A 16279-nucleotide genomic window follows, 5' to 3' on the forward strand; every position below is an offset into this window, starting at 1 on the left:
ATAATTGCAAAAAAAAGCAGGGCTCAAATAATATCTTAAAATCTAAAACATGAAATACAGTATGGGTTAACTGCGGCAGACTTTTTTAGGGCAGATTAATAGTCATCAAAGAGGCAGATTTGCAAACATTAACTAACAGAATGTACTTGACACATGGTCTAAGCTTTAACCAATCCAGCAACACTGTGGCCAGGACTTTGAGCTAGATTCCAGAAGTGTGCTTGCTTTAGTTGTGGCTGCACCACTGTTTCAAATACATCGTGGAAAACTGAGCTTATTTAGGTAGTGTAAGAAATTCGGTAGGTTGTGTTAGGAACCCATTGAGCAAGATGTTATTGTTTTATAATTATGATTCTATATTTCTGGCTATTCATTTTGGCGAATACTCTACTGGTCCTATAAAATACCTGCTTTTAATGAGCATGGGTCTTTCTTAAAGCAAAATAGTGGCACATTTTCGCACTCACCACCCAATCAGTTCAAAAAGAACATTTTTCAACACAAGATAAAAATTGTACTTTCACTCTGTACTGGACATAATCTGTAAAGAGAAAGTGAAACTGGCAAAATCTCAGTCCATGTAAGGCAAGACCCGTAACCACTTTTTGGATTTAATATTTTCTTTATTATTTAAAAGGCAGTGAATATGACCTTTATGAATATGTAATTGTATGCTTAGCAGACAACAATAAATATTTACATGGTCTGTAATCCTATTAATTTGATTACAAAATAATAAAAAAAGAAATGATTAAAGTCACTATAACATTGTCATTACAATAAACTATAGGGACAACAATGATATATTTTAATTTAACACAGGCATTACATATTTGACATTTTTGTCATATGTAAAATATTTCAACAGCTAATACTTTGGTTCATGTAAAGCAGTAGCGTTCTATTTATGCACACATTGTATTTATAAAGAAAAATACTTAGCTTGCCATTCTATGTTTGGAGCAAAAATCTGCCAGTAGAACAGTATCAAACACAAACACCACAAACTGAGCTAGCTGTAGTGGTAAATCAAATAATCAAGATGTAGCCAGTATTTTAAACCTCTTTCTTACAATATTAGTGTAGTAATCATACTGGGGCATGATGCAGAATAGTGTTTGTATGGGTGAAGTACTTGGACCCAATGTGACGCAGATCAGAATGAAGTGGATACTAAAGAAAAAAAAATATAATGCACCATGATTCAGTTTGCTGCCTCATGTTTTAAAACCATACCAATGCAATTCAAGTCTTCAAGTTAAGGCATTTATATTGTGCAGGGTTATATCGTCAAAGCTTAATTTAAAATAGTATTTTTATAGTATAATAGTATAAAAAAAATGGTTAATAGAATGAGACTTGTGTTTAATATTGACTATAGCCTGTATGACATGCATCTTTACATGATTTAAAACAATAATTAATTACACCAGTAAGTACCTAACCATTCACAGCGTTTGGTGCATGCAGGCACCGAATATTCTCTTATATATTTGCTCCTGCGTTTGAATTCATCCACCTCGAGTCTGCACCACTGGGCGATAAAGATAAGCATTTCCAGAGAGCTCAGAATGTGAGCAGAGGCTGTTGGCATGTTCGAGAGAGACAGAAACAGGCATGTGTACGAGCGCTGTGACTCACCCTCTTACCCATTAGACATTGCCCTTTGTGCTCAGAGCCGTTCCCATGAGAGACCCGTTGCTTGAGATTTAAACTGGATGCTATTTAGCATCAGATTTTGAGGCAGATTTTATTTAGCTATGCTCTTTTTCCATGACATAAGAAGGTTTTTAAAAGTAAACATGTCTAAGTTATAAATTAATTGTCTATAAATGCTATAAACATTGTCGGTTTGGGTTTTGGGGTTGAGAAACTGAATTTTTTGCAACACTGCTGTAAAATAACGTTTTGTACAAATGAACAAATTTGACTTTTGTATTTAACTTGGTGGTAAATGTGCATTTGGTGATTTATTTCTTGCTGCAAATGAAGACCCAAAACAACAATATGTAAATAGACATTTTAAATATTAAAAATATAATATTTAAAAATACAACAAAACAGCTTTCTTGAAACATAGGTGGAGAGGATTTAAATGTGTGATCAGTGTTTGGAACTTAACCCCATCAAACACCTTTGGGATGAACTAGAACAGAAAATGTGAGTCAGGCAGTCTGGTGCTAAATTTGCATTCCTAGATTGTATGAAAGGTATTCCATGTCTCTTTTTGTAATTGCAAAAACTCTCTTCTTGCATCATCGTCAAATACGATCCTTCAGTGGGTGTTATAAGTGAATTTGGGTTTAATGTTCTTTATGACATATTTATTGTAGCAACAGTGGTGAACAGATGTATGGATTTACTGATCCAATAACGAAACTGTATCTAAAAACGTCTTTTTTTACATGCATGACTTTTAAAGTATGTTTCCGTGTAACGTCACTTCATGTCTGAGGGGGAAATCCCCAAAATACGTTTGTCATCCTACCTAAAAGGTCAGACACCAGGACTACGAGGTGACTCGATGATATGTAGGCCCTTAGCTGCGCTGTAGCCAGCTGATGTGGTAAGCTCTTCATAGCTGCGGTATTTACTACGTAGGAACGTCAGTGATTACAAATCTTTCATTTTTTTTATATTAGATTTGAATTCTTTGAGACAGAATTATTCAAAATGATCTACTGAGCAAAGGCATGACCTGTTACATGCAACCTGACTTAAACCCACAACAGGAAGGATGTGATAGCAGCTACTTTCTTTTTCTTGTAATTTTATGAATTTTACAGCAACTTAAAAGCAGTTTTTATTCATTATAGATGTTGGTGTATTGTCCATAATAATGCAGATGTTAGTTAAAATTTTTAAAACTATAGGGCTGATTTTGCTGTTTTTGCCTATAATCCAGACCCATTAGTTAATACTTTGTAGAAGCTCCTTTAACGACAATTATTACAGCTACAGTTCATCTTAAATACATCTCTACAAGCTTTGCACACCTGGCCGTTGATCACATTCTTCGTGGCAGATCCTCACAAGCTCTGTCAGACTGGATGGCGAGTGTCTGTAAACTGCCATAATTAATATAAATACTACCTAGTATAAATCCACAACACAGTAAAGTGTCCTAAAAGCTCAGGGGTCTGAATAAATTCTAAACCCATTATATGCAACAGGTCTGAACACTGATCACATCGTGATATACACAAGTAAAGTGTCTCTGCAGAGAATATTGTTTGTGAAACCTGTTTTAAAGCAATTATTTAAGCTTTTGAATTTCATGGTCAGGACATGCTCAGTGTTCAGGACATGCTTAGACAAAAACCTTGTTCCTATCAGTGTATTGAGCTCAGTTTTATTTATTTGTTAGTACTTAGGTTAAATGCATTATTGGCGGATCTAAATGGCTAAGTGAAAAATCCTGTTATGTGGCAAAAGTGCTTCTTTTTAATATAAACACATTTAAGTATGTGCCATCTGTAGTCTGACCACTCCGGCACGCTGGTTTTCAAGAGGATGTGAAAATGAAACTTCTGTATCTAGAAAAAGTGTGTGTGTGTGAGTGTGTGAGAGAGAGAGAGCGAGCAGTCGAAGTTCATGAACCATTCCCTCCTGCACGTACACGCTTGCACGTGCTTGTGTAAGAGCAGAAAGTGCAGCATTCTACTTCGTAAAAGTTTAACAGTTTGAAATTAAGATTTTTGCTGCTACGTGGTTCCTCTGACACCAGCTTTTCTAACTCTGTGTATGACTGAGAAATAGTAAAGACTACAGGCTGAATGATCAGGTTTTTAAGGCCATAAGGTAAATAACATTTATGCAGGTACTAAAATGTTGGTGCTCTTTTTATTATAACCATAAACAAAATATTAACAAACAATAATATAGCTCAGCTTTGCAATCTGGAACACAAAATGTCCAAATAAATTATAAACTTTGCACATAGAATATTAGAATTCGTGATATCATGACCAATCCAGGGCCTGGATGTCGGGCATCTTGCGTGCTGAGTGTTTTGTGAGTGTTTTTAATAGAGGATGTGTTTATTTATCAGTATTTATCAATATTCAGTAACATTTTAATGGGAATTCAAGATTGTTCCCCCCTTCCAATGCTAGGAATGCAGTTTTCCCTTTATAAAAGATAATCAAACATTCTTAATCGATGGGTAGCCGTAAATAGATAAGCTTATAAATATTAATGCATTTTAAATATTTTAATACAAATAATAAAACAGTGTAACATGGCAGTAATGAAGAACAGTTATAAACTTACATATACTTCAGCATTTAAAATTATAATTTTAACCAAACAAAAAGCTAGTACCTAGCACTTAGAATTACATATTCAAATCTCAAAGCTTCTCTCTATAATATTGTTTCTAATAACAAGATAAGCAGAGTCATACCTTTATTTTATGGCTTTAGAAAAACATCTGAATCATTTTTGCACATCCACACATGCAGAGTTAATATTCCTCTGTTACATCTGCAGTGTGTTCCCCCACATTTAGACATGACATTTTGGGAAACACCGCTGCACATGCACGCTAAGGGGGTGTTAAATTTCTGCTCAGTCACATTTTATTACAGCACCAGATTTTGACCTCAAGTGTGTGAAAGATCTCCACCTCCGCTCCTAAATAAAATATCAACTGTCGGTTGCTGGGAATGAATTTAAACGATCTTTTAAGCAACTGCATTCATTAAACAATGACTTTTGTGCCGGTTATTAGTTCACTGGTTAATTATTAGCATTTAAAAATAAATACCAACTCTTTAGTCGACTTTTAATATTTTCCTAGGAATCTTGATATTCCATTTAGAATTTTTTTTATTTGGTAAAGGCAGTGTTTGTTTTTTCTCTTTTTTTGTGGCACATTTAACATTTTGTTTTTATATGCAATGTGTTAAACTAAGCGAATAGGTAAATAAATTGTGCACTGAAATTTGCAAAAACAAACATGAAACTATTGCGTTCAATCTTCTAGTCACACAAAAGGTTCCTATATAAGGATCTGTACAATGTATATCGTATAACATCTAGGTTCTCACATTAGATAAACTTATGAAGGTGTACAACTGCTGCCTAAACCAGTTTATACGTGAACATACTGGTGTTTGTTTATTATTTATCATTATTAATAAATCTATGTTATTTCTCTTAATTGTGAATTATTTGTGCAATTTGAGTTGTGCGTTTATTAGGATCTTAACGTCATGTTTTACACTTTGGTTACATTCGTGACAGGAACGGTAGCTACTCATCACACAAGGTTCATCAGTTCATAAGGTTATATCGAACACAGTCATGGACAATTTAGTGTCTCCAGTTCACCTCACTTGCACGTCTTTGGACTGTGGGAGGAAACCGGAGCACCCGGAGTAAACCCGCGCAGACACGGGGAGAACATGCAAACTCCACACAGAAAGACTCGGACCGCCCCACCTGGGAATCAAACCCAGGACCTTCTTGCTGTGAGGCGACAGTGCTACCCACTTAGCCACCGTGCCGCCCAGTGCAATTTGGGTAATACTGACTTAGGATGTAAACATAAATCACTCAAAATGACTGACACTCGTCTATTGGCATTGTCCTAATTCTCTCCCCCCACCTTATTTCTTTTTTACTCTTTATTTAATCGTTTATCATTTCATTTTTTACTATTGTCACAATTTTATTACCGGTTAAGTTTGGACTATTATGAAATGGACTAGTAGTTGTTATAACCCATGGATAAAAGAAATAACATGCGGAATTAAAATTGTAAATAAGAACTGTGTAATGACACATAAGTAAGATAGAGGAGTTTAAACATAAACATGTGCAATTATGTGCAGATGGAATGTGGTGCACACTTCCACACTCTAATCTGCACCAACAATGTGGTGTGTTGTTCTGCGCTAGCATGGGTGCATGTGGTCATTAACCTACATTCTGAGTTGCAGACCACGAGTTTCTTGAAACACTTTCTACTGTTCCCCAAATACCATGTCTGTTCAACTCGGTCAGTCTTGGAGGAAAATTGTCAATGAAATTTATGGCAGTTTTGAAAAGGATCGTTTAAAAATCTTCAATGATTTAAATATTTACAATGCAAATGGCTTTGGCGTTAGAATAAACAAAAATAGTGCAACGGTTTTCTGATGTTTCTAAAGTAAATGCATTTGAAATAGATGTTTGTACAAAATGATTAGAGAAAATAATTAGAAACATTACCAGCCAGTTTTTGTCCAAAAAAAAAATTATAACCGTTAAAAGTTTAGAAGGATGTGAGTGAAACTTGAGTTGTTGTTGAGTTTGTTGTTGAGCATGCCCAGATGATGTTGGGATTAAAACACTACCGAGTCATATTATGAGTTTGCTGTGAGAAAATTCAGCATGTGATTTAAATTCTTTACAGATTTTTGGTGTGCCCAGCAATGGTATTCGTTACTGCTCTCTGTGTAAACCTGTCTCTGGCAGGTGAAAAGAAGCGGTTAGCAACTGCACACATATCTGAGGGGGCATGTGTTTGGTACGGCCTCCTTGGGCCCTGCAGCAGTGGAGGAAAGGCACAGCTGGGTAACTGGATACGACTAAATTGTGTAGAAAATAGACAAATGTAGAAATAGAATTTAAAACAATAGAATCTAGTTACCAGCTAGCAGTCTAGTGACCAACTGGCACTTTTCAGCAGTTTGGGTATTTTTGGTCATTAATAAAACATTAATAAAACCGAAGATATGCAAATGCTAACAGACATGAGAAAACAGTCTATCATTAATTCATTTTCACTATCAGGTCAGGGTTGCAGTATTTCTGGCTTTACCTCAGAAACACTGGTAGGACAGGGTATTAGTCCCGCATAGGGCAACACACATTTACTCACTTAGTCACTTACCCTCAAGTTTAAGATTCAGTCTTACTAATCATTACTATAGTGGTTTTTTTTTTTAACCAAAGCCAGTGGGTTATGTTCTGGTCTCTGTATAGATCCTGTTTGATTGTGTTGGTCGGTAGTTTATTGCAGCAGGAAATGGGCTCGCCACATGCGTACAGAATTGTTTCGGTGTTTTAACATTATGTAACAGACAACAACAAAAAAACTATTACAACTTAAGCCTTACATTATTGTCAAGAGTCTGAAACTATTATCATAGCCCCAGAAGTGATAAGTAGGTTGCTAGCTAATACAAGAAGTGTTCGTTCATACACTCATTAAGTGGAGTCGTCAGCGAAAGCCAGTTTTTACTCTCATGTTTTCACGTTCTGGCATTTAAGATTAATGGAAAGCCCCATTTCAATTACAAAATGTAGTGGTTAAGGTACTACTGTGGTTAGGGTGGTGGCCAGGTTGCTGCTGTTGGGCCACTGAGCAAGGCCATTAACCCTCAATTGCTTAGACTGTAATGTAAGTCGCTTTGTATAAAGGCATCTGCTAAATGCCTAAAATGTAAATTAGTTTTCTGTAGTTTTTATAAAGTTATCTGAAGCTAAATTCTCAAATTATGTTGAAATTTTCCCTCTTTTTAGGATTTAATTTTATGCAATTCAAATTTTAATTCAGCATTTCTCTTATTTTAAACCTGAAACAGAGAGGCTACATTACATAGTCATGTTAACATTTAAAACTCTTCACAAAAAATTTAAACAATATAATTGTGGCCACTTAATTAAATGAGTACAACAGCTCTAACCAAATGAACTGAGCTGAATTAAGTCCTCTGTAATAACCACTTTAAAATCATTGCAATTAATTTTCCGCCACTTGCTTATTCCCTCAGCTTTACTAACACGCCGGTGCTACAGTATAATGTACGTGTGTCTACAGGGATTAAGCTGAGATGTGCGTGTGTTTACCTGTTGACTTCACTCTTCCTACCTGTCCCTGTAGACTTCTTCACTTGATCACTAGATAAATCAGTGTGTTTACAACACTGACAAACAAACCAAGAGCTGGTAACGGGGTTTCTGGGAGGACATGAGCATTCAGTTTAAGCGTCACGTGACAGTCCATGTTAAAAGCATTAAATACTGTACACATTATTCACTCGGATTGCAAAATGTGCTTATTTACGTTTTCATTTCTGATTTTTTTAAATCTTTTTTTTAGATTTGCAATTATGTCTGTTTTTTAGCGTCACAGATTTCATGGGCCCCAACCGCAAACTGACACTTAACACATTACTACGAACTGTTAGACGGTGTTCTAACCAATTAGAAATCAGCGAAAGTGCAGCTCTTCGAGAGGTGGTGTAAATGTCTTGTCTAACAGAAGCTGTTTAGAATTGTCCACACCGGACATGGGTTTACAGGGCTGTTTTCTGTGTTTAAACGTTGTTGATGCACCCATATTAATCAGTAAAATAGTGTTCTCCACATGAATCGAGGTACTTGCATGTAATTTCTGTAACTGTTAGTGAGTGTGCAAGTTTTTATTTAGAAAAAATGATGCACACATGTTAGGGAAGTAGACCTAAGCAATGTCTTCAGTGAAAAGCATGTTCCTCTAGCTCTACGATTTACAAGGCATGTTTATCATAATCAATGCATAAACACTGATGTAAAACTTTTTTTTAAATAAAAAACTAATAAAACAACTATTATAATTCTTTTTTTCCAAGTATTTTATATGCAGAATAAGCATCTGTGCCTTGTGACGTGAGGCTATTTACTTGTAAACATACACAAATCCAAGACTCTTACTTCAACAGTAAACAATGTAAAAGAATAGTAACGTCTGCACTGATCTTTTAATACTGCACCAGAGAACCGATACTCGTGCAGTTAATAGAAGCTGTTTGTTTTGCAATATTTTGTAATGTATAAGAATGTTTTCCATTTCCTTTAGATTCACCCATGCATGATTTTGTGATGACATGACTAAGACAGCTAATTGGCTGTTGGATCAGAACTAACTAGACAGTTTGTCTATCCTTAGTAATGCTGTGATTTGTTGTAATCAGAGCACAAAAAACTGGTGACTTTAAATAGTGAAAAATTGTACAAGACAGCTAACAGTCCCGTCGTTCTGCTTTAAAAGAGACGCCAGACCACAGTTACACTTCAAGGTCTGGATCTGTCTGTTTGTGTTTCCATTCCCATGCGGGATGTGTGTGCGTGTGTGCGCGCATGGTTTAATCTCGGCGTTCTTGAGTTTCCAAATCTGTCATTTACCTCCCAGAATGTTTACAGAAATTGCAGCTCCTGTTCTCTTTGGGATTTTTGCTGGCTCATTTTGCATTACCGTGTTTGCCCGTTGTGTTGAACCGTGCTGATAAATTTAGGCTTGTCTGAACTGATAGATTTAGTCTTGTCTAGATTTAAGTTTTGTTATGGTGTTAGGGGGTCCACAATTTTTAGTCTTGAAAGACAGGTTAACGGTTTTGATATTAAAATATTGTAGTCCAGTGGAATGGAATTTTTTTAATGTAGAAATTAAGATTAACTTTGCTACAGCCTGCTGTAAAAGTTAACATAGAAATAATATTAATGTGTAACTATTATTGCTAGAGATGGGACGATCGATCGGCTATGAATCGGTATCGGCCGATTTTTAATCAAAATATGCTATCGGCGATATTTCCTAAAAGTAGCCGATCCGATCGTGTGATATGTAAAGATCACGTTAAGTTAACAGCTCAGTGGATTGATCCAGACTTTGAGCTACGAAGCACCAACCATCACATCACCATTCATCAACCATCGTACAGAAACCATCGTGAAAGCTCTTCATGACCTAAAATAACATCATTAACGTTGTGCATCATACATACGATGTAATTTTGCTGATTGTAATATTTACTTTAAAAAGATAATTCAACCCGGTCACATCTGAGTCGATTCTATCAGCACGTTATATAAACTCCTGGTTCACTTTGGTAAATCGTAAGCGGTTCTTACTTGTGATGTAGATGAGAACAGAAAACGTTACAGAGCCAATCAGAGGCAAAAGTTTATTCATTACCAAATTCGTTAGTTCAGGATCATCTGCTGAACTTTTAGCTCCTTAGACGGAACGAGTCTGACGGTCGGTTACAGATCTGTGGTAATAGCAGTTTAATTAAGCTTTTTAATGAAGCTTTTTAATGTAAGAGAGTCACACAAAATGTTCTGTAGTAACCGGTGTTTATTTAAAACCACGACATTTAATTAATAACAGTAAACACGGAGAGATAACTGAGAAGAAAAACTTACGCTTTGCGAAAAATGACTCGTGAATCAATGAATCACTTATAGCGATACAGTGAACAAAGCGTCTCTTCTAAAGGCGCACACACACACACGCGCGCGCGCTGCTCCGGTTTATCTTCACTGTGAGGCTCTTTTTAAGTTTATTTATTTTATTTACTGCTAATCGGTTGCTTATCTACTGCTTATTTACCCCCGATCGCAATCGGCTATCGGCCGATGTCCCTGAAAGGAGATCGGAGATCGGAATCGGTGCCAAAAAACCCGATCGTCCCATCTCTAATTATTGCTGTTATAATATTTGCTTGTATTTTTTTATGCTTTTCTGTTTCCCCACTCAACTAAGCTTGCACAAAAAACCTTATATGGAATAAAGAAGTTAATGTTAGGCAAACAAATAAACTTTTCATGATTAGTCTCCATTTGTATTTAAATATAACATGCGTGTCTGTAATGACCATCATTTAAGTAGAAATCACACGCATGCTGATTTTATTAGTAGGGAATAATTACTACACAGGGTTGGTGGACTGCATGCTATGCACTTAACCAACTGTACTTATTAGGGATGCAAGTTTCTTTAAATCGTTAACTGTCAGTAACAGAACATTAGAGGAACAAATACTGTGTTTATTATAAGCGCTAACTTAACATGTTAATCATGAATTGAGATGCATTCTATATACTGAAACTCTACCTGATAAAATTAGTGTAGCTATTATAAGATGATAAGAAAATTCTACCTTCAGACTCTGATATTGTGTTTGCTCCAAACTCTATTGCTGTGTTTGTTGACCTAAAGCACATTGTCCAAATGCTCATTCTGTGCATTTACATTCTAGAGCCATGTTGGATCATTAACCCAAAAAGTTTGTCTAATTCTGGATCTAATGTAGGCTCACTATGTGGCTTAAGCTTTAACAGTTGCTTTACTTTACAGGTCAATGATGAACCCTGCGGGCCTTAGCTGCCACAGCTAGTCCGAAGCTGCACCATGGCCAAGCCGGGGACTGATCGAGATGGAGCCATGGTGGAAAAGACAGCTGGGAAGAAGGTACAACCAGTTATGTTAGTAATAACTTGGAGACACTAAAACTTCAGATTGGCCTGGCTAATTAAAAAAACAAGTTTAAATACTTATGCAGATGTGATGAAGTAATACTACTTAAGATTATTATCCAAATATTCATCTGTAGTGCACAGGCAAACACATTACAGACAATTATTTTTGACACATCTTCTTGTACTGAGAAGAGAAAAAAAATACCCGTTCACTGGTAACACAGGTATTAAAAAAGCATAATGAATTTCATCGATGAGAATTTAATAGGCAGCTATTTGGTATAAAGCAAAATAATGCAAATCAGTCTGATCTTGCTTTAAACCAAGAGCTTTTCTTTTAATACAGTAATCCTATTGTTAATTGTGTATGAGCATTGGCTAGTCATCATTCTTAACACCAAATTGAGTAAAAGACAGAACAACCCACACTATTCCCAAAGTAGTCTGTTTATAGTCTGTTTAGCCCATGTCCTAAAAGTGCTTAGATCATTTTGTAGTGTCATTTTGCTGCCCCACATTTGGTACAGCAAAGCTATTTTCTTTCTTTTGCCTTATTTTGAATTTAAATTACAGTGTTTATTGGATTTAATTATTCAGACCACACAACGACTAAAACACTTTATTATAAGCATGAACATTTAGGAGCTGTCCCACTTCTAAACAGTGTATTTTAAGTTAAGCAAGATTCTGTTCCACACTCTGGTTCCCAAGTGTTTGAATACGGGTTGGAATCTCAGCGGTCCTATCAGCCGGCTGGGGATCTACACAGACATTATTGTCTATGTCTGAGAGAGGGTGGCGGACGCTCTTAGATGGATGGGCGCCTTGTGCCCAGTGTTTCCCAGTTAAACAGGGTTCGTTCCAGCCTTGACCAGAATAAGGCGGTTGATGAAAATGACAATTGCAGGATTCCGTTATGTTACTCATGAGGTAAACAAATCAGATGTATTGCCCTGTATTGCCCGAATGTGCCCTGGGAGCACCCCTGCCCGAATGTGCCCTGGGAGCACCCCTGCCCGAATGTGCCCTGGGAGCACCCCTGCCCGAATTACTGCCCTGCATTACTTCTATGTTCTGTTTTGCATTAATTGTACCCGGACTTTCTTTGCTTGGATTTTTAAAGCCATAGATTCATTTTAACACTAATACTAAGATCTAACCAGTTACTTCTTATCCTGCAGAGCAAAGATAAAATCTCCCCGTTCACAAAAACTCCGAAGCTGGATCGGAGTGAGATTGTGGGAAAGGAGGGGAAGCCCAGGTCTTCCATGAAACGCAAGCTCTCCTTCAGTGTCAGCCCACCCCGCAACGAGGAACGAGACTCAGACACAGGTCAGTTCCACATCGTACCAGAAAATTCTAGTTCTGGCTGTGTCTCAACACTGCCTCCAGTGGTCAGTTATGGAAATTGTGTAACACTTTAGGTACCAGTGCCTAGTATTTTTTCTGGAATGTTATATAAAGCTGGTGTGTTTAAATGAGGACAGAGAACCTTGAATCGGCTGGGAAAGCGAGGAGAAATCTGTGGGCCAGATACTTTATTTAATTAGATTTTTTATTTAATATAATTCTAATTTTATTTAATTCTTTGTTAAGCATCATCTTCCCTTCATCAGCGTCTCTTTCATTCAAGCCGTGCTACATTTATTCCAGTATTAGATAGCTGTAGTAATTGTTTTTAATTCTAATAAAAAGTTACACATTCATTTTACTGTATGTATGGAAAGAGGAGAATAATCCCTGAGGACAGAGGGTGGATTTGACCCATTCTGTCCGATTGAGAGTCGAGCGTTCGTACGCTGTGCTTAAGCACATTGTGTTTCCTGTTTATATTGTCTGAGGCGGCGGGGGATCGAGTGAGTAATGCAATGCTTTGCTCTCTCGTCCCCCCTCCTCCCTTTTCCACCTCTTTTCCTCTCTCTCCTCCCCACCTCTCTGCTTCTGCACTGTAGATGACTCTGACCCCGGCCAGTCGAGTGATATGTGGGGAGAGAGAATACTTCCTCCCTGCAGGATATACGCAGGTAACTGACGCTGCTGAACTCGCCGCCACACCATACCCGTGCTGCGTCGCACACGAGGCGGCAAAATGACCCACGGACAAACTTTAACCTTTTCACAGACTGCTCACTTGGCAGGCTTGGGCACTGAAATATGAACAGATTGTAGTGTTTTGTTTTTCTCTGTGTTAAAATCACAAGCACTGTTCTTTCCAAACATACTAACTCCTTCCGCATGACTTTCTTTAATGGAGATTTTTAATACTTTGTCTATTAAATAATCAGTTGTTTTTTTCTGCTCTCCAGCAGCAGTAGTAGTTGCATTTGTCAGGAATAAATGTTCAAATTGTTTCCGCTCTATTTATTTCACGTGTCCACAAATTAGAGGCTACATGATTAAATAAATAATGCATGTATCTTAACAATTCACCTTTCTGGTTATGTTTTCTGTTACTAGGAAAATCAGTTCTAATTGCATTTCTGTTCTTTTCCTTATGCAGATAAAGATGGTCCTGATAAAAAGAAGGTAAAAAAGGAGTCTGGGGGTAAAAAGTCCACTCCTGTCAACATTTTGTTCGGCTACCCACTGTCTGAGCGCAAGCAGATGGCCCTGCTGATGCAGATGACAGCAAGAGACAACAGTCCAGGTTAGAGTGCAGACCTGCCTGGTATAGCTGTTTAGAAGTGTGGTGCTTTTCATTGTTGAAACTCATCATTACTAAGGATTGATTCCAATTTTTCCGATTTCTTGAGATGTTGCTGTACTTCTACCACCCTGAGATGTTTCTTTTAATCTACACTGAGCCAATAGAGAAACATCTAATTCAGGAAAAACAGCCAGTCAGTTTATTTAGCTTTCTGTCAGTATTACCAGTTCACAGCAAAGTTAGTGTGCAAAGTTGCTAATACCAATAAGGCAATAAAGGCAGTTGTAGCCTATTGGTTAAGGTGCTGGACTAGTAATCAAAAGGTGGTTCAAAAATCAAAAATCACTGGTTCAAGCCCCACCACTTCTAGGTTGCAAGACCCTTAACCCTTAATTGCTTCAGTTGCTTACTGTCACAGTACTATAAGTCACTAAGTAAAAATGAAAAAATATAGAGGGACATTGTAGCCTAGTGGTTAAGGTACTGGACAAGTAATCAGAAGGTCGCTGGTTCAAGCCCCACCACTCTCAGGTTGGCAATGATGGGGCCTCTGAGCAAGACCCTTAACCTTCAATTGCTTACTGTCACAGTACTGTAAGTCGCTTTTGGATAAAAGCGTCTGCTAAATGCCGAAAATGTAAAAATATATAGGGACACTGTAGCCTAGTGGTGAAGGTACTGGACTAGTAATCAGATGGTCGCTGGTTCAAGCCCCACCACTGCCAAGTTGCTGCTGTTGGGTGATTTTAGTTTGTGTTTTTGTACATTTTTGTATGTGCTGCTCAATTTATTTCTGTGCTGCCCTGCAAGTGCAAAATACAAGGTGAATTTGATACAAATAGTATCAAATTCTATAATTGAATGTAATTACTGTGTTAGGAAGGAGACCACGAGGTAGAATAAGTTTCAGTTTCAGGGAGCTGATAACAGTAGCAGATTTTTCAACACTATCAACATTTATAAGACATGAGAGAGCAGTATAATACTGATACCACGTGCCTCTTAGTTTCCACTAGTGTTTTATGTGCATGTTGTTGTTTAATCGACCACTGACCACATACATAATCTATCAATCTGCTCGACCAAATTACTGCTGCATGTTTGCTGACTTAAAGTACTATTTTGCCTTTTATTTTAGACACCACACCGAGCCACCCATCCCAAGCTCCAGTAGTGCCGAAAAAGACCCCCACCAGCTCCACATCACGTCAGAAAGACAAAGTAAACAAGAGGAACGAGCGAGGAGAGACACCCCTGCACATGGCCGCCATTAGAGGGGACGTTAAGCAGGTTAAGGAGTTAATCGGACTCGGGGCGGACGTAAACATCAAAGATTTTGCAGGTAACATTAAAAAAAAATCCATTACTTCCTGTGGTTTGAGGTGTTAGGACCAGGATCAGGATGAAAGAGTAGAATGATTTTATTTCATGCTATTCCTGTAGGTTGGACACCTCTACATGAAGCCTGCAATCTTGGTTACTATGACGTTGCAAAAGTTCTGATTGGCGCTGGCGCAGAAGTAAACACGCAGGGTTTGGACGATGATACCCCTCTTCATGATGCCTCCAGCAGTGGACACAAAGACGTAAGTCACCTGTTACTGGTCAGCCTTAAATAAATACAACAAATCTACTTAAACATATTAAAGTCAGTTACTTAATGCTGTAATCAGGTGGTTTGTTTCTGACCTAATGTGCATATTCCTTTGCAGATTGTGAAGCTGCTCTTGCGCCATGGAGGAAATGCCTTTCAGGCAAATAAACGAGGTGAGCGGCCAGTAGACGTTGCAGATTCTGAGGAGATAGAGCAGCTTCTAAAAGGGGAGATTTCAATATCGGACCCAGAAGACAGCTCTTCAGGTAAACAGGGCTTCTTTTACCGTCCTATGTTACTTACCTTAGTTTGGGATTGTTGCTTGGGGTTGTGCTGTTCTGCACTTGTATGCCTGACTTACATGTGTAGACTTACATTTGAAATCAAATGTGGTTTCTGATGATCATCTTGGTCTCAGTGCTTGTTTTATTACACTAATTTTTTTTTTTTACACCGGCAGCATGTAAAGCATAAAAAAGCAGTTTGTTTTGTTATTCATGTGGTGCCATCAGCGTATCAGTGTTATAAGCACATTATAATGCATTATGATTAAAGCCCTACCTAATTCACGGTCGTGAAAATGAGCCGTTTGAAATGACCGTGTAATATGCAATTTGCTGTGAAATTCAAAATGTTCAAAAATGGTTTGTGTTTGGCGATTTAACATTCAAGTGCCTTACATTTACTGGTTAATTCGCACTACGAGGCGGTCCTAGCAATCCTACGGCAAAACAGTTAGCATTCGCTTAGTCAAAATCTAAAGCAGCTAAAAACACTTCCTGGGTAACTGAGTTTGGAAAACTCTC

The 16279-nt window shown here is 37.5% G+C and overlaps 1 protein-coding gene across 1 annotated transcript in view; it reads left to right on the forward strand.

The window, feature by feature from the left end:
• Positions 1 to 16279, forward strand: part of ankrd12 (ankyrin repeat domain 12) — a 30615-nt gene that overhangs the window by 5238 nt on the left and 9098 nt on the right. The window contains exons 2-8 of the mRNA XM_062987403.1: positions 11111 to 11224; positions 12414 to 12564; positions 13185 to 13256; positions 13733 to 13879; positions 15018 to 15221; positions 15323 to 15465; positions 15592 to 15739. Of these exons, the coding sequence (XP_062843473.1) occupies positions 11165 to 11224; positions 12414 to 12564; positions 13185 to 13256; positions 13733 to 13879; positions 15018 to 15221; positions 15323 to 15465; positions 15592 to 15739 (925 nt within the window). The 5' untranslated portion in view covers positions 11111 to 11164. The remainder of the gene's footprint in view (positions 1 to 11110; positions 11225 to 12413; positions 12565 to 13184; positions 13257 to 13732; positions 13880 to 15017; positions 15222 to 15322; positions 15466 to 15591; positions 15740 to 16279) is intronic.

The sequence above is a fragment of the Trichomycterus rosablanca genome, chromosome 25 (assembly GCF_030014385.1).
Source record: "Trichomycterus rosablanca isolate fTriRos1 chromosome 25, fTriRos1.hap1, whole genome shotgun sequence".
Classification (NCBI taxonomy): domain Eukaryota; kingdom Metazoa; phylum Chordata; class Actinopteri; order Siluriformes; family Trichomycteridae; genus Trichomycterus; species Trichomycterus rosablanca.